General features: G+C 33.6%; 2 protein-coding genes across 4 annotated transcripts in view; one reads left to right on the top strand and one right to left on the bottom strand.

Moving 5' to 3' along the window:
• The window catches only part of LOC142324757 (E3 ubiquitin-protein ligase FANCL-like), a 43448-nt gene extending 35789 nt beyond the window's left edge, over positions 1 to 7659 (bottom strand). For 2 of the 3 annotated variants that reach the window (XM_075365716.1, XM_075365713.1), the window contains exon 1: positions 7410 to 7658. In XM_075365716.1, coding sequence (XP_075221831.1) covers positions 7410 to 7520 — 111 coding nt within the window. In that variant the 5' untranslated portion in view covers positions 7521 to 7658. Of the gene's footprint in view, positions 1 to 7409 lie in introns of all 3 variants that reach the window. The other variant, XM_075365714.1, reaches the window with a different exon arrangement.
• A 237-nt stretch (positions 7660 to 7896) lies between these two features.
• Positions 7897 to 15422, top strand: SdhD (succinate dehydrogenase, subunit D). Its single transcript, XM_075365717.1, has 4 exons — positions 7897 to 8053; positions 9376 to 9485; positions 10950 to 11143; positions 15110 to 15422. The coding sequence occupies exons 1-4, from the start codon at positions 8008 to 8010 to the stop codon at positions 15285 to 15287; spliced, it is 528 nt and encodes a 175-aa protein (XP_075221832.1). The 5' UTR covers positions 7897 to 8007; the 3' UTR covers positions 15288 to 15422.
• The last annotated feature ends 9548 nt before the right edge of the window (positions 15423 to 24970 follow it).

Below are 24970 nucleotides of genomic sequence, written 5' to 3' on the forward strand. Positions count from 1 at the left end.
AAATTTCACTTTGAGTTGCAGGCAGACGGAAGGAGGGGGCTTCACGGGTTTTAGTGCATGAGGTCCCCTTCGATGGCAGTGGGAGTGTGACAGTTCAGTGGATATGGAGATGACGGAACTGTGGCGCGATTGTTAGAAAGGCACCGAAAGATCAAGAAAGACACATCGCCTAGGAGGCAGCAACAGGCTGCTGATTTACCGGCTTTACCCATAGTGGATATTGCAGCAAGTAGAGGTCTTGAAGAGGATTTCTCGCCTCGCTAAGATCCGATGATGACATGGAGGTAGGGCAGGGACTCCTGAAAACATCTGGGAAACAAAGGTTACATCTCTCCCCCCTGGCGGCTGAAGAGAAGAAGAAATCCAAAGGTAGTAGTCGACGTTCCTTATCCACCAGTGGTTTTTCTCCAGCAGTCTCTCGAATGGAGGAGGGGGAGCAGAAAGTTGGTGCTGATAAGGATCTTAACAGGTGGATGAAATATCTGGCAAATAACACGGCAATTCTTTTACGTTACATTAAAGAGCTGAGTTCTCTAATTGATCGTAGTGACCACAAAATTGGAAAATAAAGTGTTCTCGAAACATGGATGGCATTAGTCAATATGTTCTGGGATATTCTTGATGACATTGATGTGGAGTCCCTGGAGAGGCACTCTATGCAGCCGGAAATAGTGGATGAGAGTACCCAAACATACTTTATCATTATGGGTGTAGCTTCACAGACCCCAGATGTGGGAATGAACCGGTCTGCGTCCTGGTCTGGTGTGGAGATTTGTAGTATGATTGATGACAGTGTTGCTGATGGATACCTTGAGAAGGTGGTTCCTTCGGGACTGGCCTGAGGATGTTTTCCAACCCTCAGTTCCGGTGGAGGACACTACTAGCATCGAAGAAGGTAACTTCTTCTTCAAGCAAAATCCATATTTTGCTTGGATGATTGACTTGGCGGCAGGGGCTGACCACCCGAATCACGTCCCGGTTTTCCGAAAAGCACGGTGGATCTGGGACCTGGCTCATTCGGGTAAATTGACGGTGGGACATGTCTTGTAGTTCAATCCTCTGATCGGGGCTTGTCCAGGGATGGTGGTGGTTCACAAATTGACATAGGTCACATTGATTACGCCCATATAACTGATTCGGCGGTCGGGGACCAGCAGGTGGCCACCACTCTCTATCGGTTGGTTCCCCGAGTTATGAAGGATGATCACAGTATGGCGGTGTGCTTTTCAGGTCCTTCGGGACGAGTCGGCCAACCTTTGCGTCGCTCAGTCAAGTACTTCGGTTGACGGATTGGGAAGAGTTATCTTGTCCATCTGTTGGTGTCAACGCAGAAGGATGTCAACAGGAAACGACCGGTAGGCCCGCCGATGATAACAGTGGTGATTAAAGCGGAGGGGAATACCTATGCCGATCTCCTCTGCTCAGTGAAAGCAGCTGTGTCGCCAGGTGAAGTCGGGGTCCTCTCCGCACGTAGGGGGCAGGGAGAGGGCATTCACATCCGGGTATGGGCCGATAGTGGTGCAGCTGAACGATTAAGTAAGGCCATTTCCGCGAAGGTCAAGGGCAGTACTATGGCCCTGACAGATAGGGGTGGCAGAAGGGTTCACGTCCTTGTCAAAGGTGTGGATGTTCTAACTACTCAGGATGAGTTTGTGACGAACTTCGAAAGATTACGGGAGTCAGTGTCGATGGACGTTCTGTCCATGCAACCGGCTAATGGTGAGATGCAGGTGGTCACTGTGGCCGTGCCATCCATCCTGGCAAACAAATTACTGACCGATAGACGTGTCCATATTAGATGGGTGGCTTGCAGTCATGAGGCACTAAATTGATGACCTTTGTTTCCGCTACTGGAAGCCGGGTCATAGAACCAATTCCTGTACTGGGCCAGAGCATAGTGGCCACTGCTTTACCTGTGGCTAGGCCGGTCACCTGCGGAAGAAATGCCGGGGGGCAGATCGGTGTCCTTCCTGCAGGTTGGATGTGCATACACCCAGGGGGCAAGGATGTAAGACTTTATCTGCACCATAAGATATGGCATCTGCTTAGCTCTGTTGGGTGTTTGTGGGAGACAATCCTATCCAGGAGGGGTGGGAGGTTTTGGCATCCCACCATCAATGATTGGCCAGGGACTCCTTCGCAGCACCTTTGGGGAAGGAATGTAAAATCATAGTCCCAGTGGGGGATCACTTTGAGGATTCCTCATTAGAGGCAGGGCATAAAGACTGGAGTCCCCTCATTAGAAGTGTGGCACACAACTAATGACCATGTCCTGGCTACCTGGATGGGACTTGTTTCTACCGAGGTAACTTGAGGCGATGGCACTCCTTTGGAACTGAGTTTATGCTTGGTTGCAGGTCTGGCAGGAAAATACAATGTAAAAAAAATTCACTTAATCCAGGTAACTTACTCCGTAAATAATGTATATTGCACTTATGCTTAATCTAACCTAATTTATTCTTACGAGAATCTATTCACATTCTTAATTTAACAAACTTAACCAAATTCTTTAGTCCAAAAATAATGTAAATTACATTTGTGCAGTGTTGAATTATGAAATTTTTTGTAGGTCCTGTGTAACTTATGAGAGATGTAACTTGGGTGAAAGGCATTTCCAGTGAATAATTTCAATTGTAACAAGTAACTTAGATCCTACATAAGGTACATTCCAAATTACATCAAAATCAGAGGCGAGTTCCTAATTGTATAATTCCCTACAAGACAGTTTTAAATAATTCAGTAATATCTGTACCTACTTGAACTATAAACTTGAATAAAGAAAGAACAAAAACAATAATCTTTACTAGATGATTTTGTTTTTTAGACACTACATAAAAAATACTTCTACCTTTCACGATTGGGTTAAGACTTAAAATAAGAATTTTCTCCACGTGTTGTATGACTACTCACTTTCTTTTCATGCCAAATTTTCTTTGTCACATCTTTGCTTATGCTTTTCTTCTTAAAACTGATGTAATAATCCTTGTTTCAAATCTCATTTATATCTTTTCTAGCTAAGTTAATCCAGTTCATATTCTTAACATTTTCTGAATCAGGTATTACCATGTAGGTGATTACTACAAACACAGTTTTACCGTGTAACAAGGCAATATTCTGTTGTTTAAACTTTTTTAACAATAGAAGGAAATAGACAGACTGTACTCCATCAGATCAGTAATAAATTAACTATACTTTTGACTCCCTCTATGAATCATGAGACCTTGCCGATGGTGAGGGGTCTTGAGTACTCAGTGGGAGTAGCTGGACCGAAGGTGCAACCCTATTGGAGAGGTATCTGTTGAGAGCCAAACTAACGAATCATAAGTGGGCAGCAGCTCTTTTAGTAGTTATTAAGGGCATATGTCAAGAGGACTTAAACGGCTATATCAATATCTTTCAATCTTCTGAGTATTGCATAGCTGAAAGCAATGGAGAACTACAGCTGTTTTTTTCTTTTCCAAGAAAATGTAGCTCTCTGCATTTTCATGTAACAAAGGATGAAGGCCTTGGTAAAATATTCCAGAGGTAAACTAATCCCCTGTTCAGATTTCCGGATGGGGACTACTAAGGAAGGAGTCACCAGAGAATTAAAAAATAACATTCTACAAGTCAGAGTATGGAATGTTGGAAAAAATGTCTTAAAATGTTGGTAGGCTAGAAAATTTAAAGAGGGAAATGGGTATGTTAAATGTAGATATATGTAAATTAGCGAGGCTCAGTGGGATAAGGAAAACAACTTTTGGTCATGTGATTTTAGAATAATTAACTCAGCATCAAATAAAGAGCAGGCAGTAGTAGGTTTCATAATGAACAAGAAGATAGGGAAGAGAGTAGAGTATTTAAAAAAGATTAGTCATAGAATCTTTGTAATCAGGATAAAATCTAAACCTAAGCTGACGATTGTTAGCATCTATATGCCTACAAGTAGTGCCCATGATGATGGTGAGGTAGAATGTGTATACAAAGAAACTGACGAATGAATTAAATACATAAAAGGGTATGAAAATTTAATAATAGTTAGAGTTTGGAATGCAAGTATAAGAAAAGGCAAGGAAAGATATATTGTGGGTGAATATGGGCTGGGCAAAAGGAATGAAAGAGAGGACCAACTTATTCAGTTTTTCAAGAAGAATAATTTAGAAAATGGCAACACATATGGAAAAAGCCAGGTGATACTGCAAGGTATCAGATAGATTATATCATGGTTAAGCAAAGATTTAGAAATCAACTCATAGACTGCAAAGCATATCCAAGAGCAGATATTGACAGCAACCGTAATTTAATGATAATGAAATGTAGATTGGGGTTAAAAACCTAAAGAAACGGTTCAGATGAATTGGTGGAATTTAGAGAAGCTTGAAGATGAGGAGGTAAAGGAGATTTTTGAGGAGGACATCGCAAGAGGTCTGAGTAAAAAAGGAAAGGTAGAAAATGTAGAAGAAGAATGGGAGAATGTTAAGAACAAAATCCTTAAATCAGCAGAAGTGAACTTAGGTGGAACAAAGAGAACTGGTAGAAAACCTTGGATATCAAAGGATATATTGGAACTGATGGATGAACATAGAAAGTATAAGAATGCTAGTGATGAAGAAAGTAAAAGGAACTATCAAAAATTAAGAAATACTATAAACAGGAAGTGCAAATTAGTGAAGGAAGAGTGGATTAAAGAAAAGTGTTTGAAAGTGGAAAGAGAAATGATTGGTAAAATAGATGGAGCAAACAGGAAAGTTAAGGAGAAATTCGTAGTACATAAATTAAAATCTAATAATGTGTTAAACAAAGATGGTACACCGATTTATAATGCGAATAAAAGGTCGATAAGTAGGTGGAATATATTGAAGAGTTATACAGAGGAAATGAATTAGAAACTGGTGGTGTTATAGAGGAAGAGGATGAAAAGGGAGATACAATATTGAGATCTTAATTTAAGAGAGTATTAAAAGATTTGAATGATAGACAGGATACCTGCAGAATTATTGCGCAGTGCAGTGAGGAAGCAATAGATAGATTATACAAACTGGTGTGTAATATTTATGAAAAAGGGGAAGTTCTGTCAGACTTCAAAAAGAGTGTTATTGTCATGATACCAAAGAAAGCAGGAGCAGATAAATGTGAAGAATACAGAACAATTTGCTTAACTATTCATGCATCAAAAATCTTAATTATAATTCTGTACTGAAGAATTGAGAGTAGAGTGGAAGAAGTGTTAGAAGACCAAGTTGGTTACAGGAAAAGTATAAGGACAAGGGAAGCAATTTTAGGACTCAGATTAATAGTACAAGTAAGATTGAAGAAAAAAACAACATACTTGGCATATATGGACTTAGAAAAGGCATTTGATAATGTAGACTGGAATAAAATGTTCAGTATTTTAAAAAATTTAGGATTCAGTATAGAGATAGAAGAATTGCTAAAATTTGCAGGAACCAAACTACAATGGTAATAATCAAATTTTATAAGAAAGAAGCCATAATAAAAATGGGAGTCCAACAAGGATGTTCCCTATCCCTGTTTCTTTTTAATCTTTACATAGAACTATAAGTTATTGATGTTAAAGAACAATTTAGATCTGGAGTAACAGTGCAAGGTGAGAAGATAGAAATGTTAGAATTTGCTGATGATATAGTAATTCTTGCAGAGACTAAAAAAGATTTAAAAGAAACAGCGAACAACATGGGTGAAGTCCTACGCAAGAACTACCACATGAAAATAAACAAGAACAAAACTAAAGTAATAAAATGTGGTAGAAATAATGTAGACGGGCCACTGAATTAAAAAATATGATGAGAAAAGACTATGGAAGTAGTAGAATTTTGCTATTTGGGAAGTGGAATTTTTAAAGATGGATGAAGCAGGTGCGACATAAAATGCTGAATACCATAAGCGAAATGAGCTCTCAGTTAAAAATACAATTTACTTACTTCAAAAATTAATTTAAACATCAGGAAAGCATTCTGAAAGTATATGTTTGGAGTGTAGCTTTATATAGAAGTGAAACTTGGATGATTGGAGTATCTGAGAAGAAAAGATTAGAAGCTTTTGAAATTGGTGCTATAGGAAAATGTTAAAAACACTTGGGTGGATAAAGTGACAAATGAAGAGGTGTTTCAGCAAATTGATAAAGAAAGAAGCAGTTAGAAAAATATAGCTTACTAGAAGAGACAGACTTATAGGCAGCATCTTCAGGCGGCATCCTGGAATAGTAGTCGCTTTGATATTGGAGGTACATGTAGATGGGAAAAATTTTCCAGGCAGGAATATGTAAAACAAATTGTTAGGAATGTAGGATACAGAGAGTATACTGAAATGAAATGACTGGCACTAGATAGGGAATCTTGGAGATCTGCATCAAGCCAGTCAAATGACTGAAGACAAAAAAAAATATTTTTTACTTGATATTCAAATTGCAGATTGTCAACACCATCTGAAACTGATTCAAAGAAAAGTGAATAAAGTTATCACATCCCTTTGCTGGACATAACTGAAAGTTTTCAGCCTTTTTTTCATCTTCCATTATCAAAGAAATAATTTCCATAGGTTTTATTTAATAAATAATATTTTTACCGAAACTGTATGATTTTGATCTTCAGGTTCAATTAATCAATTATTAACAGTAATAAACGAATAAGTATAGTCAGTTATTATCAGGGAATCAAGGTATTATCTGTAAACTTGTATCATTTACTGATTTTTGACAGCGGAGATTAGATAATAAGTATTTTAGATAATATGATTGCTATGCAGTCATCAGATGGACAACCCAATCCCTTAGTTTCACTACAGACAGCTCCCCTACCAGATATCAAGGTTTACAATGCTTCTTAAGATCTTTTCACATCAGCCTGGAGAATCTAATTGGGTCAGATTTATTACTAATGGAAAATAACATGACCTGTGACAAGAAAAAGCATGGATCGTAAAAAGAAAGGACTACCAACCCAGCAGAGTGTTCTGTTCCACAATGCTACCTATTGTAAAACACTTAGCCACAGGATTACAGTATTAAATCAAAGTATCTCTACAAACTCTCCCACTTCATATTTTTATACATTTTACGCTCCTTATCATCCAACAAACAATTTTTTTTTTTATGCCTCTGAAACCACTGTTAGGTATTGCTTCAGAGAATGAGAGGAAATGGCAATTTTGTTACTTGAGAAAATACCATGTCTGACGGGGATTTTAACCCGGGGACCTCCAGATGAAAGGCTGAGATGCTACCACTTGTGCTATAGAGGCCAGCAAACAAAGTATTTTAGTTGAACTCCTCGTAACGTAAGGATTTCACGGGGTCATACATTTAAATCGGTTCAGCCGTTGTGATACTACGGTGGAACATACATACATACGCACTAGGTACATTACACTACTTTTTGGACAGTCGTGTAAAAAATAAATCTGAAACTTACCCTAACATAAACAATTCCTTCCCAACATTTAAAGTTATTACTAGGCAGTAGCAAGGGGAAATGTTTTAGCATGTTCAAAGCATCAGACCCCAAAATCTCATTATCTTCCATTTATCTCACTAAAATTACAAAAAGATAATTTTTTATTAATCCACCAAAAAATATAACCACACTTAACCTTCAGTTTGAAAACGCTGTTCTCTCCACTTTGATGTTGCCATTACGGTGGGATTAATACCGTTTCGATTTTTATATCTTCCAGAAGCTAACAGTACTTTTTCTTATGATGAACGTTTTTTAAGTATTAAATGTTTGTAAATGAATCTGGATAAAGTTTAATTTAAGTTTAGTTTATTTAAAAATTTTTAAGTATTTAAAAATTAAAACTTTGTAACGACAAACAAAAATATAAAAAAAATTCAAATTAATTAAATTTAATGAAAACATTTAATTTTATATTAATAAAGATTATTAATAAAAATCATGTAAAACAATTTGTATCTTTACAAAATTGGGACGATAACCTCTTTGTAATCTAGAGGTTGTGTCCGAATGTAGTATTTTTTTTATTCGCAATCGAGCTTATTATTAATTGAATATGGCTTTGTGTGCTATTTTGCGGCGACAGTTTTCTGTCAGCAAAGGTAAATGATAATTTTTACATCTTCAATTTAATATTTATAGAATTCAATGTTATAGAATTTGACCTTCATCTAATAACGTTAGGGGAAAAAGATAATTTGGTTTGGGTTCGCCTCTACTGATCCTTGTTATTTGGCATCAGTGCCCATTATTTGACAATTTTGATTTTAGTTGAATTTAGAATTCAAACAAACTTAAGTAATCAAATTCGTTTTTTTTTCAAATTATGTCTGTTAGTTTTCGCGTAGCTGAATCTATTTTGCATGAATTAACCTTTAACTACCATGTCTGATAATTTTGTCAACGGATGTTTACCTGCTTTTAAGAGGTGTCTTTAATTTAGTCACTAATATTCTTTCCAAAAGGTACCTATGATCTTTATATGGATTTAATATGGCAGGAAAGGCAATTCTGAAAACATGATTACTAATCCAGTATAAGTTTTTTTCATTATGAATAGTAAAATAGACAACTTAATTGTAATGGTAACTTTGAATTAGACGACACAGTATTTGTGCATCAAGATAGATATTCCCTACATGATTCAATTACAATAATCAAACTAACTTCATTCTGAAGAGTTCTTGCAGAGAATATACATCTACTTGAAAGTTGAATTATAAAATTTAGAAAAGTTAAGTCATGTTTGATTTTGTATGAACCAAATGGCTTGAATAGATATTATTTACTGAAGAGAAAATTAAACCTTAAATGATTATTTCTTGATCATAATTCCAGAAAGTGATTGTTGTTAATTAAACATTGTAATGGTAAACTGTAGTAAACATTATCTAAAACTAATAGTCATGATTTCTTGTTTGTTAATAAATATTTTTGATTTACTGTTTAAAAAAAAAATATATTGACATATATTTTTTAAGTTAAGGAAATAGATCTCAATGTGTTTATTGTTATTACATATAGTTTAATTAAGTATTCAAATTAATATTAGAATGTATTAATAAGTAGAAAACTATTAAATCTTATAATAAAAGGATTGACTATAAAACTTATAATATAACTTATAATAAACTTATTATATATAACTTATAATAAAAGGATTGACTATATATAGAATATATTTTAATTCTATAATTACAATATATATATTCTAATACACTACTGTATTAGAATATATTGTATTCATAATAGTAAAATATTCCTTCACAAGATTTTTCTCAAAATCAAATTCTGCAACATCTCTGTTTAAACTCCTGAGTTCTAGAACTTTTTATTTGTAGATGTGTATTCTTACACATTTTATTAATTTAAATGTATTTTTTTTCTTTTATTAAAATCACTGATATAAATTTTATATTTCCAGATTTATGTGTTAAACCATTGAACAGATCTTATACTTGGGCTGTGTTACAAAACTTAAGAAATGGTACTAAAGCACCTCTAAGCGGAAAAAATGAAAGTCAGTTATTGCAGGTAAGTTTATAAAAGAGTGAATTTTTAGACATTTTTCCTATTAATGGTCCAAGCTTATGTGCTGAGTGATGTAATCAGTTTTTTTTAAAGGCATAACAAAGTTAATAAAATAGAGTATAATCTTAGAAATATGTTATTCAGTAAAAGGATTTAAGATAATTCAAGTATGTGATAGGCAGTAAAGAATTTGGTTCAAAAACTTCCTACAATAGTAAAATACACACAGTTGTTTAATTGATAATAATATTCATGTGTATACATATTTGTGCGAATAACCAATAGGGTGTGAATTATATTGTTTATTGTTATACATGAGAGATAGAATGAAAGATCACAGGGAAATTAAAGTTGTTACCAGAAAATAATATTTTTTAATTATTAAGTTGTAATAATACCAGCACATGGGGTAGATATGCTTTTGTAAGTCTGCCCCTGTGTATGTCATTAAAAAAATTAATTTACCCATAAATACTCAAGGTTATTGGGAGTGATTTACTTTTTGCTCCTTTCTGTTTCTCTTATTTTTTCATTGTATAAATAAGTGGCCTAACTTAATAATACATTATATTTTTGGAATTTATTTTTATCATTTAGCTTAAAAAAGAATAAAAAACAAACAAACTTAAATGTGTACTATTATTCTGTGGTGGTGAAAGAAATCAAAAGAAGACTTAAGACCTTTACTGGTAAGTAGCATTTGCATTTTTTGTTGAGCAGATTATTGTCAGAGCAATAACATTTCAGTATTCAATGGATTACAGTTTATTGCTTTCTTTAATTTGAAATTTTTTTTACAAATTTGTAATTTTAATCTATTTAATAATAAACATACACTGTACAAAAATAATCACATGAAAAACAACAATGAATGAAGGATTCAACTAGTAAAAATTATTTCTGAGGAATGGAATATTAAAATAAATTAATTATGATGTGGCGGCGGCGGTAATGTCATGTCGTACAGCTATAATTTTTTAAAGTTAAATCTTATAAAATAAGATTCTTTAAAAAACTACAAAAAAACTCCCATGTTTTGTTCAGTTATTATAAAATTTTATTATTATAAAACAGTTATCTGCAAGTATAGATTACAGGTTAGTTTGTTATTTATTTATATCATGAGTTATCAAAATTTTATTGAAACTTACTTAATTGAATAAATATGTTTAAGAATACAATATATTATGAATGTAATATTAAGTTAATTTCTAGAGAATTTCTCAAAATTACTTTGTAACACTCAACTTTAGAAAAGTAATTTAAATGCATTATCATGTAATTCAGTATCTTAAGATACTTTGAATCTAAGTATTGATATGATTTTAATGCAGTATTAAACAAAATTTTTTATGAGGTGTAGCTTGGCAAGAGGTAGGTAGCAGATAGTGCAACAATCTTCTTTTTGTATGATGGTTTCATTGTTTTAAATTTGGGTAAGATAATTTTCATAGTTTTTTTTTACAGTTTGTGCAGACACAGAAATTTTCTACAAGCAAACATTTATTGGCATCTCAAGGAAGCCATGATCATTCATCAATGTGGACATTGGAGAGAGCTGTTACAGTAGGATTAGTAGTCTTTGCCCCACTCTGTATTGCTGCTCCTAGCAAGCTTATCGATAGTGTAATTGCACTTTTACTGTCCATGCACATGCATTGGTAAGTAAATAACTTATTTGGTGTAATCTTAGACAGTAAGATAACAATATTACTTAATTCTTCTTAGGTCTTTGTTAAAAAGGAGGACAATGAGTGAGCCTTTAAGAAACTGATAGCTGTATCATTGGTGCTTGTTGTTAAGGCAGTCAAGGTTCCCTAGCTGCCGTTGCTAGTTCAAAAGTATAAAAATTTTATTACACTCATACACACACATATATATATTTATATATAAACTGGCATTTTCATAAAAAATACTCATTTTATGTCTTAAATATTTCAAATGAAACTGTAGCAAACAAGTCTACTACACCCAAATTCACCAGCACTTATTTGCTCACATTGCAGTGGAATAGATTTTAGAACTCTCAAAGAGCAACCTTTATCCCTAGTCATGTACTCTCCAAGTTGCCCATACAAGTTCATATGACTGATATTAAATTTAATTTCTGGTTGTTTGCCAATGGGCTGTTGAGTCATGTTTTATTGACTTTTATCAGTATTTATTTTATTAAATTCTGTTTGGAACTAGTTAAATAGAAGAAATAAATTAGATGAACCTAGGCATATTTGCATGTGGTAACTTTCTGAAAAATGATTTCAGCCCACTTTCTAGCTGTTGTGGTTGGTAACAAGATGGTTATTGTTATTCTTTATGATAGTAATTTTATTCTATATATTTTTTGTATTGGGTATTTAAAATTATTTTCTTTTTTTTGCTTTCTTAATTATATTTGAGTAATTAATAGATTAAAATTTGTCATTAATAGAGAGCATTTGAAAGCCATTATACTCTGATGTACAGAAAATTGTTTATTTTCAATGGCTGAGTAATATGTTCCATATTATCACAAATCAAAAATGTTCATAACAAAATAAGTGTACTGTATGCTAATTATTTTATTATAAAAATGCTTGAACGATGATGTTTCTGAGTCACGTTTATTTCATTAGGACAGTCAAGATAAGTATTATAAGAATATTTATTATGACAATAATCAGTGTGTGGTCATATTGTACAATCACAAATAAATATCATTGGGTAGAAAAAGACAAGAAGCCAGATTCTTCTATTCTTAAAGTGGATAGGTGTTCTTGAAATAGTTTTCGACAGCGTTTCTCAATCTTTCAGTATTTGCAACCCAATTTTCAATCATAATTTTCATTGCGCCCCTCCTCATACAATAACAATGTATATAATAATAATAATGTATTTTGATGCTAAAGCTACATATGACTTTAATTATAAACCTTACAAATTATCAAGAATAACTAAATTTATTGATATTTGCAACATCGATCCTCTGTATTGACAAAACCAGAATCGATAATTTTGCTAAACAATTGCAGTCCAACCTCTATCAAATAATACTGTTCTCGTTGAATTGGTGATATAACTGAAGATGTACAGCATCAGTTTTTCGGGAAGTTGTATAACAAATTGCAGTATGACAGTGCAGTTTGATGAGGCAACAGATAGCAAGCAATAAAATAAAGATGCTCATTTCATTACCTATATTTTTTTGTTATGGTATGTCAGCAGTAGAAGAACTACTTCCTGCAAACCAATAGAACTCAAAGCAACAGCGCTCGCATTATTTGCTATCTTAAAGAATTTATAAATAAGGCAAACATATAGTGGAAAAATTGTGTCTCAATATGTACCGGTGGTGCTCGTTCAATATCTGGAAGATTCCAAAGTAGGCAAGCACTTTTGAGACAAAAATCTACACTGTGTCTGGACACATTGCATGATCCACAGAGAAGCTCTGGCTTCCAAAGAAATGAGTCCTGGTTTGAATATTGTGCTAACGACAGTTGTAACTGTAGTAAATTACATAAAAATGAGACCCCAAAATCAAGAATCTTTTCTGCACTTAGTAAAGACATGGGTGCAAGTAGTACATTCAGTGTTACTATGTAATTGCAAGGCAAGATTGTTATCATGTGGGAAATTTTTGCAACATGTTTATGAATTAGAGATGAAATCGCCATTTTTCTAGAAGATATGGTTTATTTATGATGGAATTGAACTACTTGGTTGACATATTTGAGAAATTAAATACCTTGAATCTTCAACTCCAAGGAGAAAATACTTATTGTTGGCTACAAGTGATGAAGTTAACGCTTTTTGTAGAAAATTGGAATTGTAGAGGAGAAATTTAAACCAAAAAAAAATCTAGAAATGTTTGCAAATGTAGATGAGTATGTTAAAACTTGCAAGGCTGAAAAGTTGTTTTTGTAATCATTTAGCCGTGCTGGCAAAGGATTTTCAAAAGTATTTTCTCATTGACGAGAAAGCAAGTTACAAGCTTGCAGCAAGTTACAAGTGGGTTAGGGATCCATTTCAAAATACTCCTGAAGGACACCCCAACTGCCAAAGAAGAAATCTTCGTGACAGGATAGGCGAAATCAAAAGATAATTTAGTAATAAATCACTTTGAATTTTTTGCCAGGGGTGGACAATGAGTTTGCTGCACTGAAAACAAGAGCATTTCGTATACTATTACTATTTTCAACATCCTACCTTGCGAAACCAGATTTTCTGAGGTGGCTGCTATGAAGACAAAATATAGATCTCAGCTAAATTTAGAAAAAGAACTCATATTTGTAATATTTAAACCTTTGAAAAACTTTGCTCTGTAAGACAGGCCCAAAGGAGTCGCTAATAATCATTAAACTTGTTTTTAATTTAATATTGATAAGTTAATTATTTATTAAATACATTGTGTCATACTGATTTTATCATTTATTATGTCAGAATGTATTTTGTTTTGCTTTCCTTTCAGTAAATTAATACATTTTTTTATTAATATTTTCTTTTTGATTTGCTCACGCTCCCCATTTAGTGTTATCACATCTCGTTAGGGGGGCACGCCCTGCAGGTTGAGAAACACTGGTTTACGATCTTTCAAAAATAAAAGCAGAGTTTGGGAAATTTTTAAACTTTCAGAATAAAAAAAATTTTTTCCGTGAACTAAATTATAGTGGAGCATGGTCACTTTCCTTTACGGCTGCCTCCTTACCTCCTGTACTGAACCCCAATATTGTTAGTTATGTGATGAAATAAAAAGCGAAGTAGCTAAACTTAAGCCTTACAAAAAAAAGAGAATTTTGTTTATGCATTTTAGAAAATCTATTGAAAAAGTTTAAAAAATATATATATATTTCATAATAAAAAGGATATATTCTGAAAATGTCTTTTATCATAGAAGTGAAGTAGACACAAGTACATTACAACAGTAGATCTGAACTCAGAACCTACTGATGGTAGTTATAGTAAGGATGCTCTGTGCTTGAGTAATGGGTCCATCATAGTTGACAGCAGATTGCTTGTCTATGGTGGGGGGAAGAGCTACATAGTAATTGTTTGGCAAGTATTGTGCCTTATGTTTTTAATAGCAGTAGGATGCTTCAGTTGGTATTTCTTTTAATAGTGCATGGTTTATTTTGTTTCATCCAATATTATGTCCTTAACGCCATATAAAAGATAAAGTAATTATGGCTCATCAGCCGAAATATGAAGAATTAGTTTGGCCTAGTCGACAGCTATTTAGAAGGATATAGCAATCACAAGGAATACAAATCTAAGTCTGCTTCAGGTACTAGTTTTTCCAATAGTCATATATGGTGTTGTCAAGATGCCTGAATTGAAGAGGTGACAGGAGAAATGTTAAGGCACATTGATTTGATTGAGTGAGCCATGGTGGGAAATTGTCAGCAGGATGTGAATCAGCTCTCAGACATGAGGAGGAATCACTGATGATGATGATGTTGATGAACATATAAAGCTGATAAACCAGCACTACTTTTTTTTTTTTAGATAAACAATCCTTTTTAAGATTGCAGACATTACATGTTCTACATTCATACTAATTAAGTTAGTTATGTGAGCAAACATTTTATTTGACATATTCATTCGTAACTTGTTGAAAATTTTATATATAATATATTTATTTTTTTTTTCAGGGGGCTTTTACATATACAGACTGATTACATCAGGAAAGCTGTTTTTGGTCCACTTATACCTAAAGTTGCTGGAGTTCTTGTATATATTTTCTCTGTCATTACACTTGCTGGATTGTTTAACCTTACTTATAATCAAAATGGTATTGGAAATACTATAAGAATGTTTTGGAAGCTTTAAAATATTTTTTGTTTTTTATATAGATATTATATAATTGGTGTAGAACTAAAAAAAAATGTATGTATGATTGTATGTAACAAATAATAGTATTTATTGTAAAATTTGAAGTTGTTAATAAGTATTTTTCCGTTTATATACATGTCTTAATTTTTGTTAGCTTTACTACTCATTATTTTTTTTTTTATATTTCCTAACATTTTATCTGTCCTTGATGAAGTGTTTAACATGCGGATTTCCCTCACGTATTTTTGCACTACAAGCTATCAGCTCCATATGTTGAACTACTAACTACATATATGAACTACTAAGTGTGATTTAGAAGCCAAGATTCTGCTCCTGGAAGAAAAAGGACTAAAACTCTTATTGAGTTCATATTATGAGAAGAAGATGCTTTCATGATCTATGAATAAGATCTTTCCTGTGAAAAAATGTAATTATGATGGTATGTTCTCAAAATCTTAAAAAGATTTTGTTCTCTAAAAGACTTTGTTAAAAGAGTTTTAAAGGTGCTACAGAATTTTATAATATGATTGGCAGACCACGAATCTTTTTTACAAATTAGCTTATTTAAATTTCTTCAAAAACCCATTGTTTTACCCAGGGCTGTGCTAAGCTACACAAACAAGTTCAGAACATATGCTAGTGAGTAAGAGACTTCATAGTGTGTGGACGTTTTAAGTTTTGACCGGGTTTTTTGTTGATATTATCAATATGTTGGTTTGGAACTTGTTGGTGAAAATATTCTGGATATGTTTGTAAATGTTTTGTGATCGACCACCTTGTAGCTTAGTACTATAAGGATCATAGTCACTAGTTGCTTAGCTGTGGAAGTCTATACATTTCTATAAGTTTCTGCTGTTGAGGTGAGTGAATATTCTTAGTCTGTACGTAAGGGGAACACATTTTCCTGTATTTCTCCCTTCCCATACATCCTACCTCCATATCCCTCTGGATCTATCCGATCCAGGAATTTTTGAACCTGTTTTGGGGGGGGTACATTTTCAAACCCATAAAAAAATTTTTTTGGACCTCCCAAATTTTATTCCCATTTTTGACCTAATACATTTTACCTACCCCCCAAAAAAAACCTGTTCCCTTCCTTTTTTGAACCCCGTCATGTGAGGTACCAAAAGAAATGGAATTTGGTGTAGAACACGGCGGTGTATGTTGGAGCCATAGCTGGAAGAGGTCCGGCGGTGAGTCTTCGGTGACTGGTACTTTGCATCGTCCTCACTATACGACAGTTGAGTATGATCCGGTGATGTCACCAGTTTTGGAAGATGTAGGTGAGGTGATGGATGGTGGCCAGCTGAGAAGATGGAAATAGAGCATAAGCTAGAGAAAGGCTTGAAGCATTCTAGGCTGATTTCAAGGACGCTATCAAGGCTTTAACATCGCAATTGGGCAAATGCATTACAGTGCTACAGCAAAATCTGGAGTATGACATGAAAAAATACATAATTGACCATCAAAGGTGTTCTGCGATTTGCACAAAATGTTTGGGCTGTTAAGTGAGATGTTGCCTCCTATAGCTGGTATCAATCAGGCTACTCAGACTGCGGAGTCAGGGCTCTGAAGCTTAAATACATTAAGGAGACGATGGCTAGGAGTTTGCTAGTAGGAGGTGCGTAAAGGGCCAAGGATCTAACAATCTTGCATGTACCTACGCCAGGGAGCGAAGGAAGAGCAAGTAATTAGAGTTGAATGGTGCAAAAATTTTGGAGAACGAATGTTTGTCTGATCACTGCCTTATCCTGATTGAAGCGACGATATGCCTGTTGTTGGCCTGAGGGCTACGTTAAAGCCTAGATGTCGCAAGTTTGCAGAAACAATCCAAAGAAGGGAATTCAACTCTGAATCACAGGAGTTTGTACTTCAGGTTAAGCGGGAGTGTGCTGCATGCGGAGTCACTGTTTGTCATCCAAAAAGTAAGCATGCATACTGGTGGTCAACTGAGCTCGAGATCTCTCGGAGAAGGAACATGGCGGCACGTAGAGCTTACCAGCAGACAGGGCAAAGCGATGATCCGGTTATCAGGTGTGAGGCTTATCGTGATTACATAGAGGTGAAAAACCAATATCAATATGAGATATAGCAAGCAAAGAAGCGAACCTGGAGCAAAGTTCTTGATGAGCTAGACCGGGATCCCTGGGGTAAGGGTTACATAATTGTATGTGGCTGGTTTGGACTCAGACTGCCAGCGTTGCCGGAAAACACAGTCTGAGATTGCGTAGCTGTTTTGTTTCCTGTAACCCAGGTGCCGATAAGAGAAGTGATGTTGATGAGTTCAAACCCTTCACAAGCTTATTGCAGCTGGTAAGAGAACGAAGTTACGTAAGAGTCCAGGCCCTGATGGGATCCCGGCTCAGGTGATAAGAATTATGGTGGATGTTGTGCCAGTAACAGTTCTGCATGTTAGTATGGCTTCTTATCCTCAGGATGCTCCCTGCATCATGAAAGGAAGCTGGCATTGTATTGATAAAGAAGTCAGGCGCGGCTGATTTGTCTGATCAATGGCTTCTGTAAGTTATTGGAACATATGATTATGCCGCGAGTGACGGAGAATATACAAGCGTCGGGGGTCTGAGCAATAACAATACAGCTTCCGTGAAGAGCTTTCAATGGTGGAAGAACTGAGATGTGTAATATCTTCGGCGGATATTGCTGCTTTGGGCATCTGGAGGACGAGGAAGATACCGGTGCTGATTGTACTAGATATAAAGAATGCGTTTAATTCCCTCCGGTGGGTTACAGTCTTTCAGGTGGTAAGGGACAGAGGTGTTGATGGCTATTTAAGACGACTAATACAGAGCTACCTGTATAAACAGATTTTTATCCACAGAACCGCAGAACGGGAATTATGATTTCACATCACTGGCGGGGTGCCCAATGGGTCTGTGCTGGCCCCCTGTTGTGAAACTTTGTCTATGATCGCATGCTTCGGCTGGACTATCAGGATGGGGTGACCCCAGTAGCTTTAGCTGATGACCTGGCTTTATTGGTCACAGCACGATCTAAGGATCAGGTGATGGAACTGGCCAACGATAACATTAAACGTATGTCCAATTGGCTTGAAGAGAGAGGATTGTCTTTATCGCCACAAAATACCAAAATGGTGCTGTTAACGAGAAGGAGGAGGATAAACGATCTCGTGATTACTGTGATCATCAGGTGATACCCCAAACTAGTATCAAGTACCTGGGTGTTTGGATAGATCACAGGAGGTCCTTCTTGGCGTATGCCAGGGAGATGTTGACTAAGGCTGAGAGAGCTGCCAGAGAACTTAGTAGACTTATGGAGGCAACAGTAGGTCCCCATACATCTAAAAGGCACATCTATGAACACATTATCAATTCATTGTTGCACTGTGGAGTGCCAGCTTGGCACTGTGCGCTTGCAATTGAACGAAACAGACGTCTTCTAGAGAGCATACACCGACGTGTGACTGAAAATAGCAGCTGCGTATGGGTCAGTATCAACTGAGGCCGTTTTTTTGTAATAGCGGGACTGCCATCCCTATAACTGGCGCACCATAGATGAAGATTATATGAAGGATTATATAAAAGGAACTCTTATGAGCGAATGCTTGATGAATGGTAGGTCTGCTGGAACACGGCAGGTAGAGGTAGGTGACCCATAGCTTAATCCCTGACATCAGAACTGGGATCGGGCGTAGCTTCGGGGAATTTGGATACTGGTTTACCCAGTTTCTGTCTGGGCATGGGGCATTCCGTGCATATCTAGCTGGACGTCAGAGAGCGGAGGATGGTAGATTCTCTACTGCCTAGCAAGGGATACAGCAGAACATGTAGTCTTTGACTGCATGAGATGGGAGCATGAGCGATTTAAATGTGAGTTATCAGTGAGGCCTCTAACAGTTGATAATATTATCCAGAAAATGAAAGGTAGTACCTAATGATCTAGTTTGTTAGCGGTATTATACGGGCCAAGTATCGGGAGGGAGGAGGAGGTGAGGGACAGCCCTCAGTGGACTGTTGTCTGTCCACGATCATGTGGGACTCCCCCCTCCCCCTGGCTTTGACTTTGTGTCGTAAATGGCTGGTATCCCCCATCTGAGAGGTGGTTTGCGTTGTATGTTGGCGAGACAATACTGGGTGAGTACAGTTAAGTTTATTTTAAAATAGAATAAGACCAGTATTCTAAAAGAAGAGGCTGACAGTGGTGCTAGTTGTGAGTGCAGATAATGTAAGGTGAGTGTAGTCATGGTTATTGTTAGATTAAAAAGCAGCTAGAGTTTTGCATTGATGCGAGCTGCTGCGTGTCTGGTCACAGATTTTTCATCCTGCTCAAAAAAAAGTAAACTGTTAATCTAGAGGATTTCTTTTGAAAATTCATAAAAGAAGTTTTATATATATTAGTGAAATCCATCTACAACAAGACTATTATAATTATTAGGAGAGATTTCCAAACTAAATTATGAAATGTAAATTAAATCCAGGAATAGATATTGATTCTTAATACAATATAGTTTTGTCTAAATGTAAGGTCAGTTACAGAAATTAAAAAATAATGGGATAATAAATACAAAAAAAAAGAATATGAAATAAAAATGGGGCAAATATAAGATCATAACTATTACAAAAAAGAAGATATTGCAAAAGATGGATGGATAAAATTAACAGAGGAATTAATTTTAAGCAAGAAAGTGACTTCAAATAGAAATATGTCTAAAGAAAATTACGTATTTTACATTCACGTTTGAAATTTTTTCACCTTAACGTAAGCAACGTAACTAATAAGCACGATGAACACTTTCCTTAGAATATGTCGGTGATGGAAACATGCAGCAAAATGGTGCTTAAATATGGTTGCCAATTACTGCTGGAGAATGAAAAGGGGTATTCCTGAGGATGATTCAGAAGAAAACTAAGAAAAACACATATTAGGTAAGGTAATTTCATACTTTAGGCTATATAATTTGTTAATCAGGTTTTCTTTAAATTTGTGTTACTAAATACCCTGCCCTCTGATTTAATTTTGGTTTGCATATTTGAAATCGCACAAAAAGTACTATTCACCTTATTAAATGCAGAAAATTGGAGTAACATTTTTTTTTTTAAAGCTGTGGGCATCAGCAAGTTGTTGATGGTTATTTTTTTGTAATTTGTGGAGACTTCAAAAAGTTGACATTTTTCTTTAAATTGAACAGTATTGTTTTTTAGAAATCTTATTTGAATCTTTTTATTTTTTATTTTATATAACCATTAGAAGAGGGGTATATTTATTTAAATGATTTAGAAGTAAATTTGATATAAAATCAAGTCTGCAACACTTTTATTGAATGCTAGAATAGAAATTATTTGAATTGCACAAAAAACACAAGGTATTAAAACCATTTTTCTGTAACTTTGTAACACTACATAATGGTGAAGAAAGCAATTTGTGTTTTTTTTTCTCAAGAAGTGTAAATGTAAAATTCTCTGTATATTTAAACCAAATGTGTGATTTTTTTTTGTAATGATTATTTGACTTTGTCAGAAAAAATGAATTAAGGTGATTGATATCAATTATTAAATTCACAATAAGATATCATTTATTCTGATAAAAAATTATTAACCTTTTTCGCTGTTATGCTAAGGGCTTTGGCTTTAATATACTTTCTTTTTTATTTACAGCCCTGTTTTCCATGATTTTAGCCTTTCTTGTTCTTTAACTTTAGGGAGAAGAATCTGAAACAATGAGCAAGAAATTTTCACCAGATTACAGTTAAATTATTTAATATTATATGAGTTCTTGTACAAGACTACTGCACTGTTCTACGATCAAAAGTAGATATTTTTAAAATTATTTATTTATTAATATTTTTTAAATTTAGTAGAAAAAAAAAGTTTTATTTTTCAGTAAAATTTTTTAATACTATTGCAAAAGAGAAAGCGTTTCTTTGAAACCCTTCTTGATCACTGTCATCAGTTAAAAATAAGTAGTCTCTATGTTGTGTAGAATAGTTGTACACTAGGAACATTATGCTTACTACAAATATTTTTTTCTGCCCAGTATTATGAAGTGATGACCAAGATTGCAAACAGTTTTAGTGGAAATTCTTGATAGATTTACAGTCCTTTTTCATCTTTATCTTAAGTGAAATCGTGAAGCTATGTACAATTCTAAATGTTTATATACTAATTATGAATTTGTAATTTTCAGAATTCCTAAAGATTCTCTTCAAACTTCAAATAAATTGAAACTCAACAATAAATATGCACAAATGAACAAGTATAATGTATTATATCACAAATTAACTAGTATATATTATTGTAAATTATAACCTTTCAAATAGAAGATTTTTTGTTATAATGAAACTACAATTTATTTTCACCTGTCTGATGGCATGGCTTAGACCCAGTCTAAATTATTGCAGTTTCTTTTGCAGTACTATTTTAATAATATAAAAAATCATATATTTAAATAATTTTTCATAATCTGACAAAAATCAAAGAAATACAGCATTTATATTTTTATTAGTAGTAAGAAACAAGTAAACTCAATTGCACTTATTACATTTAATTGTTCTGTGTAATAATCACTTAGAAAACAAGTTACAATTTTTTCTGAATCCTTTCAAATAAATTTTTATTTCTTTGCAAGAGTTTCATTTCCATTTTTATAAACTGGAACTAAGAAACCTAAAAATTCTATAGAGTTTTTTTCACTAATGGATCACTTCTGAATAATAATTAGGTATTTTTTATGTTTGTAAATAAATTTTTATTATTTTTAAATTCAGGAATTGTCAGTATTTTTTATTATAGCATTCATTATTTTCAATAATTTTATTTATAGGTTTTATTTTTAAAGAAGCCATTTTGTTATGAATTCAACTGTAATTTGGTAATAAATGTAATCGATTCAACCTAATGGACAAATTAAAAAATAATACACAACGCTTTCAACAAAAGGAAAAGAAAAAAGACATTCATGTTTAATTAAAAACAAAAAATTATAAACAGTTAAACATTAAAAATTCAAAACAAATTAGGACATAGATAATTTGAATTCTCAACACGTTCAAATTTTTGAATATACAGTATATTATGATAAAATAACATTATCAATAGAACAATAAAATTAATTATGGAAAAATGATAAATACATAAGTCATTTATATATTTTTATTGTGAGTAGAAGAAAGTTACAGCTTGAACAATATATATTGATAATTTGAATAAATTGCAAAGAAATACCTTACAGCAGGCAACAACAGAATATTTTTAGATGGCCAGAATCATAATTAATAGACTATTAAAAAAATATTTATTTTTAACAAATGAAAAGTTATTTGAAATATTTGCCAATTTTTTGATGCATCATTAATTTACAATTTATTATTCCAAAATTTAATTGCACTAATCTTCTTGAATCAGAAGATTCAAGACTTCTGAAACTTCTAGTACAGTACAACCTTGACTCGAAAAACGTCAACACAAGATGGAGATAGATCAGAGAAATAAGAGAGGATCAGAAGGAAATTGGCCTTGCACCAGAAGACACCACAAATAACATAAAATTAAACAAGAAAATCAAGAACAAAAACACACAACACGAACATTTTTAACACTAGAAAGTACACAAAGAACGGAACATATTAAATAGTACTTTCTTTCTTTTTTCCTGTTTAGCCTCCAAGAATTACCGTTCAGGTATTACTTCAGAGGATGAATGAAGAAGATATGTATGAGTGTAGTCTTGTACAGTCTCAGTTCGACCATTCCTGAGATGTGTGGTTAATTTAAATCCAACCACCAAAGAACACCAGTATCCACGATCTAGTATTTAAATCCCTAATTTAAAAGTAACTGCCTTTACTAGGACTTGAACACTGGAACTCTCGACTTCCAAATCAGCTGATTTGAAATTAAACAGTACTGGGAGGACCGTAAGGTCCAAACAGTCCTATCGAAGAGACTTAGATAATGGATTGACTAAAATGTTCTTATGTGGTCATAAAAAATTTTATATATATATATATATATATATATATATATATATATATATAAAAGAAGTAAAAATATATATGTATAAAAGAAATAAAAACTTAAAAATTTAGAAAACATAAACATTACCACAAAATTTGTAATAACACAACTCCACTTTATTAGGGGTTTTTTTTGTTAGTGTTTTGTTTTGAATTTAATAAGCACAGTATTCAATATGTTTATGAATTATTTTAATTTTCAAAAAATTATTTTATTATTAGAATTATGATTTTGTAATACTGCTGTGATCCAGGTTTTACCACAGTTTTACTTGGTTCATACAGGCAGATTATGAGGTAGTTCTTTTTTTAATCCACATATAGTAGTATAATGATGTATATAATGTATTATTATTTACCATTCAGAATACAAGATTTAAGTAACTCATTTAAATAAACACTGTTGGATGCTAAAGACAGTAACGAAGCCAAGAGGAAAATGGTGAGACTTTATGGCATAAGCTATACTGCAGGATTGAATGTACGGAAATCAGTCAATTCATTCAACTATAGCCAACAAAGTCGATTTTTTGTGAAGGTAGATCCTGCCAATGGCTAAACTCATGCTTATGATCATAATGGTGTACAGACATCAATCGCATTGGTAATCGCACAGCTAAAAAAGAAGAGTTGTTAGCAGTAAATCAGTCAAGTCATGAAAGAGGAGTCTGTCCCTGACTTCTTTTAACTTTATTTTGTTTTACCATAAGGCCAAATTTGGTATTTTATATGATGCGAGAGTAGTCGACGTACATTTGACTAGAGGCTAATAGGCCGTATGAACATATTAATTATTTTACACCCAAATATAAGTTTTAAATATTTTCCTGTAACAGTAAAATGATTGCTATTGTAAGATTACAATTAGCAAGAGTTCCAAAGACCAGACTGCGGGTCTATATGTCATGAGGTAGCAGAAGAAATATTAGTTAAAAAAAAAAAAATTAGATTTATTAAATGTTATCTCCCTCACCTACAACTGAAATTAATTTGTTTGTTTATGTCATTCGTATGAAATGCACAATTCTGTGTCCTATTGATAAGAGATTATAGATCGTTATTATAATAATTTTTTTTTCCAGGAAAAAGAATATCAGATGTGAAAGAAATTTATAAATCTTAAAGATTTATTATAATTAAAACTGTAATACTACCATAATGTATAAGATTTTTTTACTTATCTCATATGTTTGTAATCTGATAATATATCATAGACATAAATATTGTTAGGCTGTTCTTATCAGGGTTTTGCCAGGGTTTCCCTTAATACAATAGGGCAAATGCCGGAACAGTTCATTTAGTTTTCCTTAGAATTTAATCTATGATATCCTTATTCACATTTGAAATAAATAAATATTATTTATAATTTTATTTGTTGTAATTTTTTTCATTACCTGCTTAATGCCCACTTAATATAACTTGTTAACCATTAAAACTTGAAATTTAGCTCAAATATTGTGATATATCTACATTTAATTATAAGGCATTGAAAACATAAAATTTTGAACTTATTTAAACGAGTGGGGTATGTATTGCCATTTAAAAATCTTTAATTTTTTTTAAGGCATCATACGATCCACAAATTTGGTACAATGCAATTCTAGTTGTTTACAGTGCTGAAGTCTGTTAGTCGATCGTACTTGTGGGTGGAAATATAGTTTAATTCTTATAGACTTTCTGTAATATATTT

Source organism: Lycorma delicatula, chromosome 5 (assembly GCF_047948215.1).
Source record: "Lycorma delicatula isolate Av1 chromosome 5, ASM4794821v1, whole genome shotgun sequence".
Lineage (NCBI taxonomy): Eukaryota > Metazoa > Arthropoda > Insecta > Hemiptera > Fulgoridae > Lycorma > Lycorma delicatula.